This window comes from Chroicocephalus ridibundus, chromosome 4 (assembly GCF_963924245.1).
Source record: "Chroicocephalus ridibundus chromosome 4, bChrRid1.1, whole genome shotgun sequence".
NCBI lineage: Eukaryota > Metazoa > Chordata > Aves > Charadriiformes > Laridae > Chroicocephalus > Chroicocephalus ridibundus.
The window spans coordinates 33,706,678-33,724,842 of NC_086287.1; the positions used below are offsets into that span (position 1 = coordinate 33,706,678).

An 18,165-nucleotide genomic window follows, 5' to 3' on the forward strand; every position below is an offset into this window, starting at 1 on the left:
GTTCTGTATAAATTTTTGTAATAAAATTAGGCCTTAAGTAGTTACATGTGTGAGATTTTTTTGTTTGTAGCTAGTGGATATTCCTTTACAGTGATTTGCAGACACAGCTAGACTTCTCTTGTCTACTCTGAACCACTCCGTTCCAAGCTTCATGAGTATAGCACTGTGCTTAAGTTAATAAAGCTTGCTGAGATCATAAAACTATGTCTGTATTTTGACTTCATGGTATTTGGACTGCAGCTGGCTTATATCCTTGCAACTGAGTAGTAGGATTCAACAGTTAAATAGCAGCAAGCAGTTAAATCAGTTTAGGATATTGTTTCTCCTTATCTTACTTGTTCACTCATGGAAAACTGGCCTTAGAAAAATAGCAACTCAATACTCTGAAGGATTCAAAAGATGCCTCTCATGGAATTCAGTTACCGTGTGGGGTGTGAGGGAGTAATGTCACTGACTTATCAACAACACGGAAGCTTATTAGTGAAGTGATTTTTAAGATGTGTAATAATTATCCTTGTTTGTGTGACAATACGTAGAGGAATACTTGTGCAAATATATAGTTTATTGAGATTTAAAATCCATTTCTTACTGTAAAATTGCGCATCAGATGTGATGTGAAAGGCATATAACTGATCTCTTTACATGCAGCAATATTTTGGTTTATTTGCAGTGGGTAGTCATTGGTATAATTTTAGATCAGATACATCATTATCTTCTATAATGATCAATTAAAGGAGAATTTTAATTAATGTTTTGAAATTGTAGCTCCTGAATAGTATTTACCACAACTCTGAATTGAACAAATAAATTTAGGTTGGCTTTTTAATTGCAGTGTATTATTAGCTTAACTTACGAATTGAGCCAAGACATTTGGTCAGCTTTATTTAACTTCAAAATTTCTTAATTATTTTCATTTTGATTGCTGTTTTGTTGGTGGTTGCTTGGTTTTTTTTTTTACCCCCAAATGTACAGTTTTTTATAGGACATAGCATGTCCACTTTTATCTGCAAAGCTTGGTCGCACAGTTTAAAGACAGCACCTAGGGTAGAGAGCCTTACTAGTGCATGGTTGAAATATGAACATATTCACAAATAATTAAAAAAATATGATTTTGTGTAATTGACAGTTAGTCAGATTCAGGTCAGACAAATACCTAGCCTTCAGGAGCCTTACAATTTTTTAATTCCAACATAATTGCTATGAAATGCAGGATTTTATCTTGCTGTAAAGGGTCAATAGTGCCATCTACTGATAGTTTGTTAATGAGTCTGTTCCTAATTGCAACTTTAGCAGAAACTTCCATAATTCAGAAGAAAATCTTCTATACTATCAAGTATATCAGGCAGTATTTGAGATTAACTTATACCTCCAGTATGGAGAAACTTTCAGCAGTGGCTCAGCTGCTTGAGATGAAGATTTGTTGGAAATCCTTTGTTTTGTCCAGCAAGTGTTCCATTATGAATCTTTTCTTGAGAAGATTCAAGTTTGAGAGTAGTCTTTAAAGTTGATGGGAGCTAGATATGGTTCAGTTACTCTGAAAACTTTTGTCAAATGTTTAATTTAGAATTAAGACAGCTGTATTTTGCAGAGACTTCTTAAAAATATGGCTTCTAACTTTTTTACAGAGATCTTTCACCTTGGCTCTACTGCAGTACATCTAGAACTCTTTTCCCTGAGATTTTGAGTATCTTTTGCAGAGGATCTATGAGGCAAAAGTTAAACTGTAAAAGGTCTAGGATAAAGTTAGAGAATTCCAGGACATAAGTGTAGGTAGCTCGTGTGATATCCTGGAGGTAAAGGGAGCTGAAGACATTTGATAGGCAACTTAGGCACAGAATAAGAAAAGAGAAGAAAGTGATGGAGAAGGAGAGGTTAGGGGATCAGAGATTGGGAGATGGGAAAGAATGAGGCATGTTTGCATAGGTGGACTGAGTAGGAATTAGAAGCTAAGCTGCCAGTCAATGAAGAAGAGAAAATTGGTACGAGAATACATGTGATGGGGAAATCTAGCGCTCTAATGTGGCTCTTCAGAGGGAAAGATCATGCAGGAGAGAAATTGAAGCAGAAATTGATGGTGACAAATAGTCAGGAATCCCAAATGTCAGGTTCATTCGTCGTAGTGTGTTTGGCTAGCTATGACAGTGCTACAACTAAAAAAATAATCTCTGCTAAACAGTTGAACCTGCTGGTTTTTGAAAGGTTCTCTTAGTACCCAAGAGAGCCTGTGTTAACACATAGTAGTTAACACGTGAAAAAACCCCCACATTCTTGGAGAACATACTAAATTCTCATCTGTAAGTTATTTGATAATTGTGAATAATTGTAAGAAAGTTATGTCAAAACTGTGTTATTGAAAGTCTGGAAATAAGTATGATGCAATAATCACCATGACAGTTTTAATTGGATAAATTGTATTGTGTTAGTATGGTTGTTTTAAAACATTCTACTATTGCCATTTGAGTTGATAAAAACATTGTATGCTAATTTGTTAAATGTTTGCGTGCTTTTCCAGGGCAAAATATCATAAATTAAAATATGGCACAGAATTGAACCAAGGTGACTTGAAAATGCCAACTTTTGAATCAGGTAACTTTTTTTACAATACCCTGTTCTAGTATAACTTGTTTATACACTGTTCTAAATTCGCTCTGTTCAGTTTATTGCACCTTTCGTTCTTCCTCTCACCCTCCCTTAGGTGTGTTACAGAGAAGTTATCTAGGAAATGTTTGGTAAAGGCTCGAAAACAAAAATTAATTAACCGTTCCTTTTTGAAAGAGCTCTGAATGTCAAAGAAAGCTCTAAATAAAGTTACACAATTCCTCATTTAGTCACTACTGCTCATTATTTCTTATACTACCACTTCTTGAAGGATTTAATAATTTTTGCCATTGTGCCATCCATCCAGAAGGAAAGCTTAAATGCAGAATAAACAGAAGAAATACTGTTGTTTATCAGTGCTTTTATAGGATGCTTGTTTTTAAGGAATGAGGGGAAAAAAAACGTTCTGCATTGGCTTCTGTTTTTATCTTAAATCAAGGAAAAAAGTCCTAAGAGAAAAATTAGGCTATCCTTATTGGTACTCTGGAATGCATCCAATTTTGCAGTTTACATATAAAGTTCATAATAAGTTTTGCTCTTCACAATATTGCAGATAAACGAAAGCATTTTTCATAACAACATTGGACTGTTTAATAAGCAGAATTGCACATGGCTTCTCTTGAAATATACATCTTCGGGAAGTTGCACTGTTTGCCTGTATTTGTGTAATGTGCCTTAAAATTATAGTCTACAGATTTTTATTTTTTCTTCCCCTTTTCTCATTTTTTTTTTTTGTTTGTTTTCGGCTTTAGAAGTGCCACATTTTGGGTACTTTTATATCCGGTTGAGACCAGACACCATTGTTCATGTTTCTTGCTTGACGGGATTTTTCATACGTGTTTAAAAGCAGTGGGTCTAGATTTTAATTGTTGATAGTAAACTGATGGAATTTGTGTTAAACTTGACATGTTTGTTTTCTCCAAATGCTGATATAGGTCACTGCTTCTCTTATTTTAACTGTGTTTTCCATGTTGCTTTCTAAGCATCTCTGCTTTGTGAAAGAGATATAGCCTGTTTTCTTAGTAGTAACACTTCTGCTGATCAGGGCAAGGTTTTCTTTTGTGTACAAGTTAAATATTTTTCTAGTTCCTTTTCTGCATGTAAGGGACCAGGATTTTTTAACTGATTCTCTTCTGGTAAAGTACTTGCTTGGTGCTTCAGCAAAGAATTAGAAAAAAATATAATTTGGTTAAAAAACACTGTGTGAGACTGCATCTAACTTAAAGCTTTTTTTTAAGATTTGCTTTTAATTTCATTGGTGTCTTGTAAAAAGTAAATTGATCTTTACACAAAAAAAATAAAACCAGAACAAAAGAGAAAAAACCCACCCAACTATGACGCTGTATCTTTCAGAAGAAACCAAAGATATGGAGGTTCCTGCAGTACCTCAAAATAGCCAATTGACCTGGAAGCAAGGCAGACAGTTACTAAGACAGTAAGTAACGTTGTTGAATATTGGTGTATTCAACCTTTTCCTTGAAACGTGAGGAGCTGTATATATGCTTACTCTATGAAACGCAGTAATTGAGGCGGGCAAGTAGTGGTTCATTTTTCAGGACTTCGTAGTCTTGAGCTTTAAGCAGAGTAAAGTTTTCCATATGAGATGGAGAGCAATGAAGTTTATCTTCCAAAAATGATATAGTAGTGGCATTAATTTTTAACAGTCAATACTAATTTCTTTCATTTTCCCTCAAATATGCTTTCCCTTTTCTTCTCTTAATGCATCTAGGTATCTTCAGGAAGTAGGTTATACAGATACAATATTGGATGTACGCTCCCAGCGGGTAAGGTCTTTGCTTGGGCTCTCCAATTCAGAACCAAACGGTTCGGTAGAGACAAAGAACTTAGAACAGATCCTCAATGGGGGTGAATCTCCTTCATCGAAACAAAAGGGACAGGAAATCAAAAGGTAAATGAAGAGATAAGAAATCCATAAAGTTTAAGTATGTTTTACTTGGTCGGTGATCTGTACTGGTCAGTTCACATTGAACTTTCAACTCCAGAGTTTCTGAACACCTGTGAGTCTAGCTGACTAAACATGATGAACTTAACTGAAGTTGGTTATACATAGGAACTTATGTATTTATATTACATACTTATATGTATATTATATACAGGAAAATACATTGTGTATTAAAGTTGAATTTATGTCACATAACCACTTTGGAGTTGTTATTTTAAGGCAAGATTCTGTTGAGTGGTGCTTTTATTATAAGGAATTAGGCAGCTGTAGAAACTTCTTCATACAACCATTTCTTGTTGTTTTGCTAGTTTTAAAGCTCTTAAGCTGTTAGGTAGCAATTGCATTTAATCTGATTAACCTTCTAAAATCTTTTCAGGAAGTAAAACGGATTATCTGTTAATGTTTTTATTTATGTAGGAATTCTGGTGATGTTCTTGAAACATTTAACTTCTTAGAAAATGCAGATGATAGTGATGAAGAAGAAGAGAGTGACATGATAGAAGATATTGCAGAAGGAAAAGAAAAGCACCGGATAAATAAGAAACACAAAGTAAAAGATTTTTTTTTAATTTTTGTTTAATATTGATCTGAAATCCCTTTTTAAAAGGGAATCTTTTCTACCCAGATGATAATAACTGTGTCATATTAAAATGCTTGTTGTTGTACCTTCATTATCTGAATGGATTGTAAGCAGACACTTAATTGGTAAATTTGGTGGTTTAGTTAACATGTTACCTTGAAAACAACCAACCAAGCTGTTAGCAAATGTGAATGAAATGCTGAGAGAGATAACTGATTTGGCCATTTCAGCTTCTCTGTGTACTTTGAGTCCCTTTAAGAGGCAAATTTAGCACAATAGAGTGTGCGTCCTTCTTGAATTTTGGAAAAGGTAGGGACAATCCCTTAGAAGAAACTAAATTATGTAATGGGGAAAAAAAATCAGTTTCATGCCAAATATGTGTTTAGTTCTTCCTTTTATGCAGCTTTTTACCAAATATGTTAAGAGCCTAGCAGAGACTTGTCTCCAGTAACCTTCTGTTGAAGGTTCAATTAAGTTTTGTTCTGTTTTGTTTTTCTCTTTAGTTTTGCATCCTGTGAGCAGCTTTCTAGATAGGATAGAGTATATTACCTGTCCCTTTTTAGTTCTTTTTCTCCTGTACTGGAAGAGTCTCCCTGTCATTGAGGTTTCCTTGTGTGAAGAGGTTGATTTATGAACATTGTACTGACGGTTTTATTACTTCTTGCTCAGTAGAGTTCTCTGTAGCATGATGACCCCTCTGGCTGCATTGAGTGTTGTTAAATAGCTAACAGCATTATCTCAGCTTCATGCAAGTCTTAATTTCCCAATTTGACTTGTCGGGAAGGGTTTTCCACCATACCTTTGGTACTAGCTTGCACTTCTGGTAAATAGATTAATCAAGCAATTGGTTGAATCTTTTTTGTTCTAAGGCAGTGGCTAGTCTGATAAATAGATTATCTACTAAGTCAAGCACATACAAAGACACTACTCTCATTTTTTGATGCTTGACAAAGCTTGTTTTTTATAGAAAGTAGAAGGATCATTTATAGTTACTTTGTAAAAGTTATCTCTCTGCAAAAGTGTAAGAATATTGTCATAGAAATCACAGAAACCTAACCCCATGTGGAACTTTTCTTTACCTGCAGAAGGAAAGAAACCTTTTCACTGATGCCTTGGTAGGGGGATGTTTCTTTTGTTTAAGGTGAAGGTGTGATAAAACTAGTAAAAAGACACTTTTCTGAAAACACTGTATTTTCCAAGCTTATGCTTAACACTGAAGTAGAACTGGAAAGCAAAAAGGAAAAAAGGCTTCTGGACCATCAGAAAACACAGTTTGTTTGCAAAGTTTCTCTGCAGAGCTATTGATATTGCAAGAAAATAAAAAAAATTTTGCAAATTATATGTTTTAAATAAAAAATGAAGACTGGGATGTATGGGATTGTTTTTGTTGCTAAATCTAGTGTCAGTATTCTTTTCATTTCCTAATGATCACTAGACTGCACTGCGCTCTCTTTTTTTTTTTTTAATAAGCAGCTGTAGATCTGACTATCTCTTACGTGTCTTTCTGCATTTCATGTTTTCCCCTGCAACCAAGTACTCAGCGAGGGTAATCTGTATCACTTCTAACCTAAATATTTGAGTAGAAAATCTGTTTGTGATTCAAATGCAGAAAAATATTTATCTGCTTGCAGATTGGTAATGAAGGTTTAGCTGCTGACCTTACAGATGACCCCGATACTGAAGAAGCTTTGAAAGAATTTGATTTTTTAGTGACAGCTGAAGATGGTGAGGGAGCTGGAGAAGCTCGAAGTTCAGGAGATGGAACAGAGTGGGGTAAGATGCTAACAAAAGCACTTAGAAATAAAGGAATAGTTGTTTATGATAGTACATAAGAGTTGCAATACCTGCTAAGACGGTGTGGGTGTGTGGATGATTGTGATGATCAAATGCTGATGCTTAGATAATACTGTAATGGATGCTGAAACTTTTCATATATATATATGCTGTTGTAGTTGCCACAAATACAGTTAGTTACATTTGTTTTGGGTTTGATTCCAAAACTGAAATAGGAGTCTGTTTTCCTTCTTGAATAAGACAGCTAGGATTCTGAATGTCTTTATACCTGAACTAAATTTGCTTTCAAATATGGATTTATTTTTTCTTTCCCCTATTTGTTTCTGGTCAAAAGCTTTAAACTTTTTGTGTTCAAGTTAAATGAATTTCTTTGGTGTACTTGTAAAAATGAGCAAATAGTATATTTAGTTTTTCTGGCTGAGATTTTTAGATGTTATTGCTAATGTGGCTTGCATTAGTAGAACCAAAAAAACACTTTTATACTGACCCAACTTTTTATTTAATTATTTTAATTTTAGAGTAGATAATAAAATTAAGTGGGTTAGAAATTTGGTAAAAAACAAAATATGCTAGGTCAGAAAGTCCTGGACCCTACATGTTTCAAAAGAAGAAATTGAAAGAGGGATAGAGTTTGGGTGGGAAAAAGAATAACAAACCAAGTAATTCACATCTACCTTGAAATGGGAGATTTACCATCTTAGTTTCTGAACTGTGGTACAAACAATTTTGTGGTTGCGTATTGTAAGGCCAAAAAGTGCCGCTAGATCATTTTGTTTGACCGTTTTATGTCATTGAGACAATTAATTTGTCATACAATGAATTTGTCATACTTAAATAAACACCTCAGTGAGCAAAGAGAATATAGAGATCTACAGAAATCAAAATACTGACACATCTTCCAGGAAAATCATTCAGTCTTGATTTTGAAGGTACCAAGGATTAGAAAGCATTCCTTCCTCGAAATTAGTATCAAAGGGTTAGTCACTTTTTTTTTTTTTTTTTTTTTAGAATCGGTCTTATTTCTAATTGGAAGGTGAAGCTGGACAAACTGTTACCTTTAGTTTTGGTAATACCTGTCTATTTTTAGAAGCATGTTAGTTGCTGGGTGGTGATGTTATCTGATTAGTTTCTTGATCATCTTTTTATTTGGCCAAACAGGCAAATCTCTTGGTATAAGGTGTCTCATAGGCCCGAAGCCAAGGGTTTGACTTCATTTGCAGCATCCCTTCAAACGTATAGTGATGCAAAAAGTTCTGGTTCTAGCATTAGTCTTAGCACTATTGTATATAGAAGGAAAGACAGCTAGGGTACTATAATTCATGCAATCAAAGATTTATCCATTTTTTCAGAGCATTCTGCTGAAACTTAGTGAAATTCTAAGTCATTCCTTTCCCCCGTTACTTTCCAGAGTGTTATATCTCTGTCATCTTCTCAGGTAGTTACCCAGAATGGGGGAATTCTGATTTATCTGCAGTGCTGACTTTGCAAGTTAAATCTTTTTCAAACTTGGGTTTTGAACAGTTCAGTAGATGTCCTAAACTTAAAAATACAATACAATTTATAAATATAGTTTAAAAAACAAATTAACCCACCAAACTATTCAGAGAGCGATTTGAGTGTCTTTTACTACAGTTTAAGTGAACCCATAGCAAAAGTGAGACAGAGCATTTTGGAAGTTTGTATGCCCTTGTGACAGCTGTTTTGTGACAACTGGTTTAACTGCAGTAATTCCATTACCAAAACACTCATGTCTGAGGCAAGGAAGTGAGGAGGAAGAAATAAACATAAATCTACTTGCATCTTTAAAAGTATGTGCTCTGAGTTTTGCCATATGAAGACAATATCTGTAACTTTGTTCTATATTTTGTACTAACTTACAGTTTCAATGAGTCAGAAGACGTACTTCCAACTGTAGTAGCAATTCTTTTTTCATAGTATGTCACTGATTTTAGTACAGCTGTTCTTTCCTTAAATGGATCTTTAAGGATACAATCTATCAGGTCTTGGGATTCAGTGTCACTTTTCTTGAAGATCAGCATGTACATTTGAAATATTTAGTCAGTGCTTCTTTATTGCACATCAAATATAATATTTGAAATATTGTCCCACTTAAATGCCTTCTAAAATAAAATAGTACATTACCTAAACCAATTTATTTTAGTCTGTCACATTTTTTTCAACTCTGTGAAACTGTTATTACTTGAAATCTCCAGGTTCACCCATTTATTTATTTTTGAGGGGGAACTTCATTTAAATGAATAGTTGCCATTACTTACTAAACAATTACATCAGTCATCTACTTTATCATTTCAGTTGTAATTCATATTTTTCTTATCTCGTATTGTAAACAGTTGCTCTGTTCTGTTTTCTTATCAGCTTTTTTCCTTGCCGTTTTAGTTTTTCTGTCATTGGCATCCTTCTATCGCTTCTTACTCTTGCAAAATTTAGGCTCTCTGAAAAAAATATAAATGTTTACACGTATGTTTCTTTGTAATGCTTTTTACTATCTGGAAGCCAGACTTCCGATGTGTAGGCTCTAAAGCTGTTGCCTAGTTTTGCTTTATTATTACTTTCAATACTTAGTTGTCAAAGTATTATCTGTAGGTCTAACTTCAGATATGCTAAAATATTTCATTTGAGAGTTACTTTTTTGATATTGGAGACTTCTGCAAACCAGCCAATGAGTCTGGAATTTTGGGCTTTTTTTTTTTTTTTTCCTTCTTGTACTACAGCTTTTTATGAACACATTCTTTTTTTTTTTTTTTGTAAGTGCCTCATTTAATATCCTTTGAGTCTTACATTTTGTTTTCAGACGTTGTGATTTAAAGCATCCTGTCATGCAACATGTTTTACTTAAGAACAGCTTGCCTTCCAAATACTAGAAGATGAGCAAATTCAAACAGTGTTAAATAAAGAATTAAGGTATGCAGCACATTCGAAAAGGGATGTACGTTTTTAGATTAAAAATTTTTAAGTGCCTTCTGGTGATATGGTATCATCAAGAAAAAGATGTATATAGAATTTCTGTTTGCTTAAGCAAACAGGAATAAATGCGTATTATTTTTATACTATGTTACATGTTAAAGATACTACATATTATGTAGTCTTCTTATTCTGATTATGATTTCAGTGACTAACTACGTGTTCATCACTGAATTTCTCCTCTCCATGAAACACAGAAGTCCTGTTTACCCATGGACCATGAGTCAGAGAATGACTGACTGCCTAGAATTTTTGGGTGGCAGAGTGTGACTGGAATTCAGTCTTGTGGATCGTTTTTTAAATAATAAAAAAAAAAGTAATTAAAAAAAACCGTCAACACATTTCTCCACTAAATGGTATCGACTAGTGGGCATCCTGGATCCTCTGTACTGTCCAGGTGCCAGTTTAGTGTGGGTTATAAGCACTGCAGGCAATTTGAGGAAGTTCACCCATACGGAGTTGTTCTAGTTCCATGGCTCTATTCTGAAATAGCTAAGTAAGGCACACCTGAGAGAAACACTGCTGGGTCTTCGTAAAAAATCTCCACTGAAATTTGTTTCACAGCCTCTTTGGTTAATCAGAGTTAGTTTTTTTTTTTTTATCTAGTTTTCTATTTATGACCTACATTTCGGCAGCCGATAGCATTGTTTTAAGTATTTATGTTTGCAGGCTTATGCTTTTCCTGTTTTCTGTTGACTGAATGAGCCCAGTTCCTTCAAATTCTTTGTCTTGATATCTATATGCCCTGTTTGTTTTGCAATCTACAGACCTATTCCAGACTTCTAATGTAGAACGCAGACTGGACATGTTACTTCAATTTTGTCATCATCATCACTGAATTATGTGGAGTACTCCTGGTTTAATGCACCACACCTTTTAAAACACAGAACAACAGTTTTGTTGTGGCATCCTTTTATTATTATTTTTTACATCAGCATTACATTGCTGTTACGTGTTCCTGAATCCTTCTCTGCAGTGCTGCAACGTGGCTGATTATTTTCTTTTTATTAATAGTGCTTTGGATTTTTATTTATTTATTTTTTTAATTTTAACTGTTCTTAACTGAATTTCCTTTCATTGGGTTTTAGAGTTTTCTTTTGTTGTTTTACCTAATTTCCTTCCTGTTTTGGTTGGGCATGTCCTCTGACTTATCTTTCTATGCTTCTTGTATTACCTCACCGATCACTGTTCTTCTCTGTCAACATTTTGGCCCTGCGAGTATAAAAGTTTAGATCTTTGTGTTTGCAGTTTGGTCTCTTTAGCTGCAGTTTGGTGTATGATGTCATCGTTCTCTTCCCCTCTCCACGGTTCTTTGTGGACACCTCAGGGGACTTTGCCATTATGCTGCCCGTTTCATGCCTTCGCCACCCTTCCTGTTTCTATATTCCACCTCTTTATCAAGGTTGTTTCTCTTTGTCATTGATCGGCCCTATTTGAATGATGGTCTTTTGGTAGGTGTCATTGTCATGTTTTGTCATGAAACATGTACTTCGAATAAGTCCTACTTGTTTGCATCATAAATGCATGTTTCTTTCTCTCTGTAGCGTATGGCTCCTCTTGTGCATTTTTATAATGGATATAACTTCAAAAATTGCTGTTTTATGAAAACTCTGATATTGTAGGTATGATTGGAAGTTGGGAACCGAGGAACTTAGTTTTATTATTTTATGTCTAAAGAATTTGCGAGCATAAGCTTAACTGGCACACAAACCAAGTTTGGTTGCTGCCTAGTTGCCTTTTAGCAAAAGTTTTTCTGAAAATGTTACATTTACCTTGTCTTAGAGACAAGTTTATCCTTTTACTAATTCTGTGTTTCCAGAAATACTTGCTATGGATAGCTTAGAAAAGTGGAGTCTTGACTTTTCTTGGAGATTAATTAACTGCAATATTTGTCAAACAGAAAAAGACATGTCTTCTGAAACTACTGTGGAATGTTGTATTTCTGCTAATTATAATTTATTTGCTGGAATGCAGGGGGATGTCAGTTTATTCACCCATGCAAATTACTTTTCTTCATCTTTGTGTAAAGAGCTGTATTTTTTATTGACTTGTTTCTCTGGTTATATGTAGGACCAAGGTTTCTTTCTTGTGCATGTAGAATGAGTGTGAGAGGATGCATGGTGGTCTTCATGAATAAACTGGCACTGACTTACTCAGCTTGCATTTTCATGAGTAATATAGCATGAATACTTTTATTTGCTTATTCAACACTGGCTGAATAATTTCTTAACACTGTCTTTCTAAAGATGCAGTAATCATTTCTGAACACCAATGAATTTTTGTGTATTTTGAAGTATCTAACATAAGCAGTTACTTCTGAAGCTTAATTTGTTTGCTCCTTAGTAACAAATTAACATACAAATTTCAAATATGTAACTGATATTATACAGTGCCTTGGAAAACTGTATGAAATGAGACTTAGTATTTTGTAAACTTAAAACTGAGACTGCACCTTTAAAGCAAAGATTTATTAAGAACTTTTATTAATGCTCTTAAACAGCTATGATAGTAAATCGCCAACAGCTTGCATTGCCAATTGCTGATTTTTTTTCTTTTAATAATATGCTGCATGTAGACAAAGATGACCTGTCCCCAACTGCTGAGGTTTGGGATGTAGACCAGGGACTAATAAGTAAACTGAAGGAACAGTACAAGAAGGAACGAAAGGGGAAGAAAGGGGTAAAGAGTAAGTGCAGATTCTGAATCTTGTAATGCAACGCTTTTTTTGCCTATCTATATAGAACACATTTTTTCTCACAAGTTCTGTTCTTGTTTTTTTCATTAAACATTGTTTTCTGTAACGGGGGCAACCAACTTTAACTTTCTACCTGCTGAATGTGTCAAACAAAACCTTTGACAGCCATTTCCTAGATGAGAAATATTGAAAACACATAAAAATTTAAGGTTAAATGGCTAAAAAGCCAAATGTTTTGAAATGTGAGTGTAAGAATAATGAACAACTTGCATTTTGAGGATATACCTATTCAATGTTTCCTATTTCAGAAGTTTTCTGAAAGATTTAAACTTTATCTGCTTCTTAAAATGTAATATTATGGTACTGTTGTGGGTGGGGGTTTTTTTGTTTTTTTAACATGAGCTTGAATCAAGCTATAATTGCTATTCATGGGCTTGTAATTATTTTTACAATCTAAGATAATGCGAATTTTAAAAATCCTGTAATGTAAATACGAATTTTTGGGGGGCTTTGTTTAGGATATAATCTTTATTTTTTGGTGCCCTTCACTTTTCTGTGCAGTTACCACATTTTGGTTGACATCTCTTTACTCTTTAAGAGTGTTCAAACCAGTTGACCTATTTGAACTACGTAAGTTAAACTAAACTTTAATATTGAAGTACCTGGTAAAAATGCTTTTGTAACTTACATCATCAGCTATACAAACTCTTAGTGGATAAAGTGTTACTAAATCAGTGTCACTCTAGAGAAGCTCCCTTTGTTGCAGTGTCTTTATTTTGAGAGCATATCACAACAGTTTCTGGTGATATTTAGTAAAAAATATTTTTTTATATTAAAATATAACACTTCATGAATAATTCAGTAATTAAGATTTTAATTTACTTTGTAACATCTAACAAATTAAAATTAATGTAGTGCATGTTGATTGCTTTTTTCAGCAATTTTGCATGACTCGCATGTACACACAAACACACAAATATACAAAATCTCTGATGAAGTAAAGATTTTTTACTGAGTTTTTGGTTTGGTCAGAACTTACAGTAATAGTCTGGGTGCTAATGGGTGTCCTTATTTAACATGTAAATCCCTAGTAGACACCAAATTCACATAGAGTATTTTGTAGAGTTAGAAACTTCCTGTTACTACTAAAGTGGACTTTTATTTGAAATTTTCTTACTAAACTTCACGTTTTAGACTTTTGGAAGCACAGTGGCTGCAAAATAACAGCAAATGTTTTGCATTCTGAGGAAGATAAAGTAATAATTTAGGGTATTTTTATATTTGTCTCTCAGACATTGCAAAGCTTTAGGTTATCACATACAGAACGTTCTTGAAACTGTACTTACATTTCGATTATAATCTTTTTTGAACCCACCATGCTGGTTAATTTCTACTTTCTGGCTTGTGGAAGGTAAGCAGCTGTAAAACAGGGACAAGTAGTGTTGTTCTAGGATTATAAAGTCTATGGAAAAAGCTCTTCTCAGACCTCCAGATTTATTTTAGTGGCATTATTTTGGCTTGTCTAGAAAAGATTTCTCTCCCTGCACTTGTTGTTTCCTTGTCTGCTATGCAGTCAAGAATTTCTATCATCTTTTTGGTTTTTCATCTGTAAATCTTAAAATTTCCAGAAGAGAAGCATAATTCTCATCCAGCAAAAATAACTACTTTGTCAAAAACTGGCGTTTTAGTGGTCTGCATTGCCTATTAAATTGGTTGTGACTATCATTTAGGATAAATAATAATTATTCTATCTGAAATGTCCAGTTGCAAAATTTAACACTGCAACATTATTATCAAAACTTTTCTTCCTGTCCTCTTTCCTGGACAGTTTCTGCAAACGGTATAACATTAAATTTCGTGCCATGAATGGCCTGACATGTTGGCCATTAATTATTATTTGACGTATATTCTCGTTTGACAATGTGTGTTCCACTGTCAATACTTAAAGGAGTATTTTCTTCATCTAAAGTAATTTTAAAAGCTGCATGTTCACGTAAGAGAATATTTAGGAGACAACTGTGTGTCACAGTGCTGTGAGGTCACGTAAGTCACTGTTTAGCATTTGGGATTTTAAGATTAAATTCTTGTTTGGGAAACCCTGAGCTCATATATGTAGTCTCACAAGGTGGTTTGTGTGATACTGCACTTGTCACATTCGTCATAGTAGCTTCTGATTAAAAATTGGCCTCTAATCACTGAGCTAATTGAATGAGATAATTCCATACACAGTAAAAAATATGCATTTGAGGTTGGACAGGTTTGTTTAAATTCTGTTTATTTGATTCTTAGATTATTTTTTTTTCTCAGCTTTTTTAACATTGAGACTGAAAATAGTGTCAGGGACCACCTTTATTGCTGCTTCCCATGTCTGATCATTCATGAACTTAATTCTGAATATTCATCTTTAGCTTTGCTCTTCAGGGTATTGTCAGACTTTTTATCAAAATTTATTTGGAGCAATATCAGAACTTATATGCATGACAGAATATATATCAACACGAAGATCAAATAAATGTGCATTGACTATCACCTCTTGCAATACTTTGAGGACAGCATAGTAGGGCAGATGTTCTAGTGAGTTCTTCTGGTGGATATTTTGGTAACAATCATAATCCTCATTTAGACTGCTGTCTTCATAACAGGGCTTTAATAGCCCTGGCCCAGGTGTGGTAAATTTCATTTCAAGTGTAGAGATAAGTAACTATACAGAAGTAGATTTGATTATATTTTGATATTTCTGTAATCTGCATTCATATGTGTTCTTTTGGGTGGAACACCTTCATTTAGGTCATCTTCTTTCAGCACATTTGTTTTCATAATGTAGTACTTACTCTTTTTTCTTTTTGGGTTATGATTTTTTTTTTTCCCTGCCATGATAGTCACAATGGTAGGTGGAAATACTACTTTATTACGAAAGGATCTTTAAAAAAAAAAGCCACTAAACCAAAAACTACCCTACACTTTAAATGCTTTTATAATATGAGCTGTAAAATGACCCCAGACCTGTTTATTGAAGAGTTCTTATATTTAAAAACAAACAAACAAAAAACCCAACGCAATTCAACCACAATGTATTCTGGACTTCATTGTGATAAACAGGTAAGGAGTTAAGTTTGATTTCTATAAAACTGCGCTTACCTTTTACAGTAATATGGTGAATTTAAGGCCGGTTTCTTCACGAAGTTTGATAAGATCAGTTTTGGCAGCTAAATCAGGGGATGACTTTTTCAGATACGGTCTGTTACATTTTCAGACTATAATAGTGGAGATGATGCGTATCTCATTTCATACTATCAGGTCAGAGTAATGTGTTTTCAGCAATTTGAAAAATAGTTTTCACATATTAAATTGTATGTGTACATCACTGTTAAAATGAAGATCACTTTACTGATTTTTCCTTCATTTCTTTGAAACCTTTCTCATTCTTTTTTTTTTTTTACTTTCTTGCTTTCTATCCTCAGTCTAATCTTTATTTATGAAACAGTATATGTCCCAATCACTTTGCTAGCCTTGATTTCGGGGAATACAGTGTAACAGTTGATAGGCATGAAAACAGATTTGGATTTTATCACCTTCATTAGCATCACCTGTAGATGTGCAAGGATCCCTGTGTTACATTCAGACTTGGGCTGTTACATCTCGATGCTAATAGAAATCTGCTTATGGCTTCTTAGACTCCAGCATCTCAGACTACAACTTTTCAGCACTGAATATTCAATTACCTTTTTCACTTTTGATCTCTGAAGAAGGATACACTGAGATGGAATTGTAGGTGTTTTGGTTTTGTTCATAACAGGTTCATGTTTACTGACTGTTGTTTTTTTTTTTTTGTTCTAGTCTTTTCTTGAGTATAAAACAGTCATCCATTTTGTGCCTTGAATGTAGCTGCTTACGCAGAGACAGCACATTTTTATCCTTAAAAATCTATGTGTAACATTTAAAATACTTCACGAATTATATCAAGGTATACTTGCACTTAATTGAAAGCAGAAATCTGCAGTCTTCTGTGGTGGTGGCACAGTCTTGAATATTGACATTTTTCAGCAAGAAGTACAGAGAAGTTGTTGGGAACAGCAAGCTGTTCTTTTGTAAACTTCAGAAAGAAGTTTCTGTCTGTGTTGTATGATAGATTGAGAGCTGTTCTGAGGTTATGCCTGAAGGACAAGAAGTGACTAAACATACTGGCCAGCAGGTTGAGGGGGGTGATTCTACCCATCCACTCTGCTCTAGTGAGGCCCCACCTGGAGTACTGCATCCAGCTCTGGAGCCCTCAGCACAGGAAAGACCAGGACCTGTTGGAGTGGGTCAAGAAGGAAGGCCATGAAGATGAGACGGCTGGAGCACCTCTCCTATGAGGACAGGCTGAGAGAATTGGGGTTGTTCAGCCTGGAGAAGAGAAGGCTCTGGGGAGACCTTATTGTGGCCTTTCAGTGCTTAAAGGGGGCTTATAAGAAAGATGAGGACAGACTTTTTAGCAGAGCCTGTTATGACAGGACAAGGGGTAATGGTGTTAAAGTAAAAGAGGGAAGATTTAGGCTAGATATAAGGAAGAAATTTTTTACCATGAGGCTGGTGAAGCACTGGAACAGGTTGCCCAGAGAGGTGGTAGATGTCCCATCCCTGGAAACATTCAAGGTCAGGTTGGACGGGGCTCTGAGCAACCTGATCTGGTTGGAGATGTCCTTGCTTGTTGCAGGGAGAGTTGGACTAGATGACCTTTAAAGGTCCTTTCCGACCCAAACCGTTTTATGATTCTATGACATACTGAATGACTGACTGGTTCAAGGTAGCGGAGCAGGGACCTACTTGTAGTTTTTTCTGAGTGTGCTCTGAGACAAACTTCTGCCCATATGTTTGGTGTGAAAACACTTTCAAAAGATGCTTTCATTTTGGATGTGAATAAGAGATTATAAGCCATATTTGGCATCTTTCTTCCATGTGTTGAACAGTTCATGCATATCAACATGGAGAAGTCAAATGTGTTTTCTTCTGGAAAGCAAAGGGTATGTTAAAGCAGACAGTTTAGGGTACCTGTCATGACTTTTATCATGTCATTTACTGATAGCGGTATAATATCTTCAAGAATGTATCTGCTTCTGGTCACCATAAGTGGCTGGCTGACAGCCAGCTGGAATAAAGACAAAAGCAAGCTTTGTGATCTGTAGGCTATAGACCTGGCCATTTTAAGAATGACTTTTTTTATATGAGATCTCACCTGCTGACTGCAATTAAGTATCATACCTCTGAAATTAAATCCTATCAGTCTGGTGGCTATTAGAAAAAAAAGTGTTGGTGCAAAAGAGACATTCCTCATTTTTATTATTTTACACTCACGTCATTAGCTAAGATCACAGGTTTCTAGATTCACTTCTACTAGAGAGTGAAGTGAAACAAACACTCAAGAAATCTGTTTTGTTGCATAAGGGAAACTTTTGGAAGCCTTTTTTGTTCTCAGCCAACTTCTAGGTAGCAGCCTTTGTAGATTTACTTGGAATACTAAATGTTCTGTAAAAGAAAGAAAGAAAAATGTGAGAAGCATAAAAAAAAGTATTG

The 18,165-nt window shown here is 34.7% G+C and overlaps 1 protein-coding gene across 4 annotated transcripts in view; it reads left to right on the forward strand.

Moving 5' to 3' along the window:
* Positions 1 to 18,165, forward strand: part of STRN3 (striatin 3) — a 69,036-nt gene that overhangs the window by 23,661 nt on the left and 27,210 nt on the right. For 2 of the 4 annotated variants that reach the window (XM_063331619.1, XM_063331622.1), the window contains exons 3-8: positions 2,513 to 2,586; positions 3,952 to 4,033; positions 4,328 to 4,507; positions 4,979 to 5,111; positions 6,773 to 6,914; positions 12,493 to 12,603. In XM_063331619.1, coding sequence (XP_063187689.1) covers positions 2,513 to 2,586; positions 3,952 to 4,033; positions 4,328 to 4,507; positions 4,979 to 5,111; positions 6,773 to 6,914; positions 12,493 to 12,603 — 722 coding nt within the window. The remainder of the gene's footprint in view (positions 1 to 2,512; positions 2,587 to 3,951; positions 4,034 to 4,327; positions 4,508 to 4,978; positions 5,112 to 6,772; positions 6,915 to 12,492; positions 12,604 to 18,165) is intronic. The other 2 variants (XM_063331620.1, XM_063331623.1) reach the window with 1 other exon arrangement.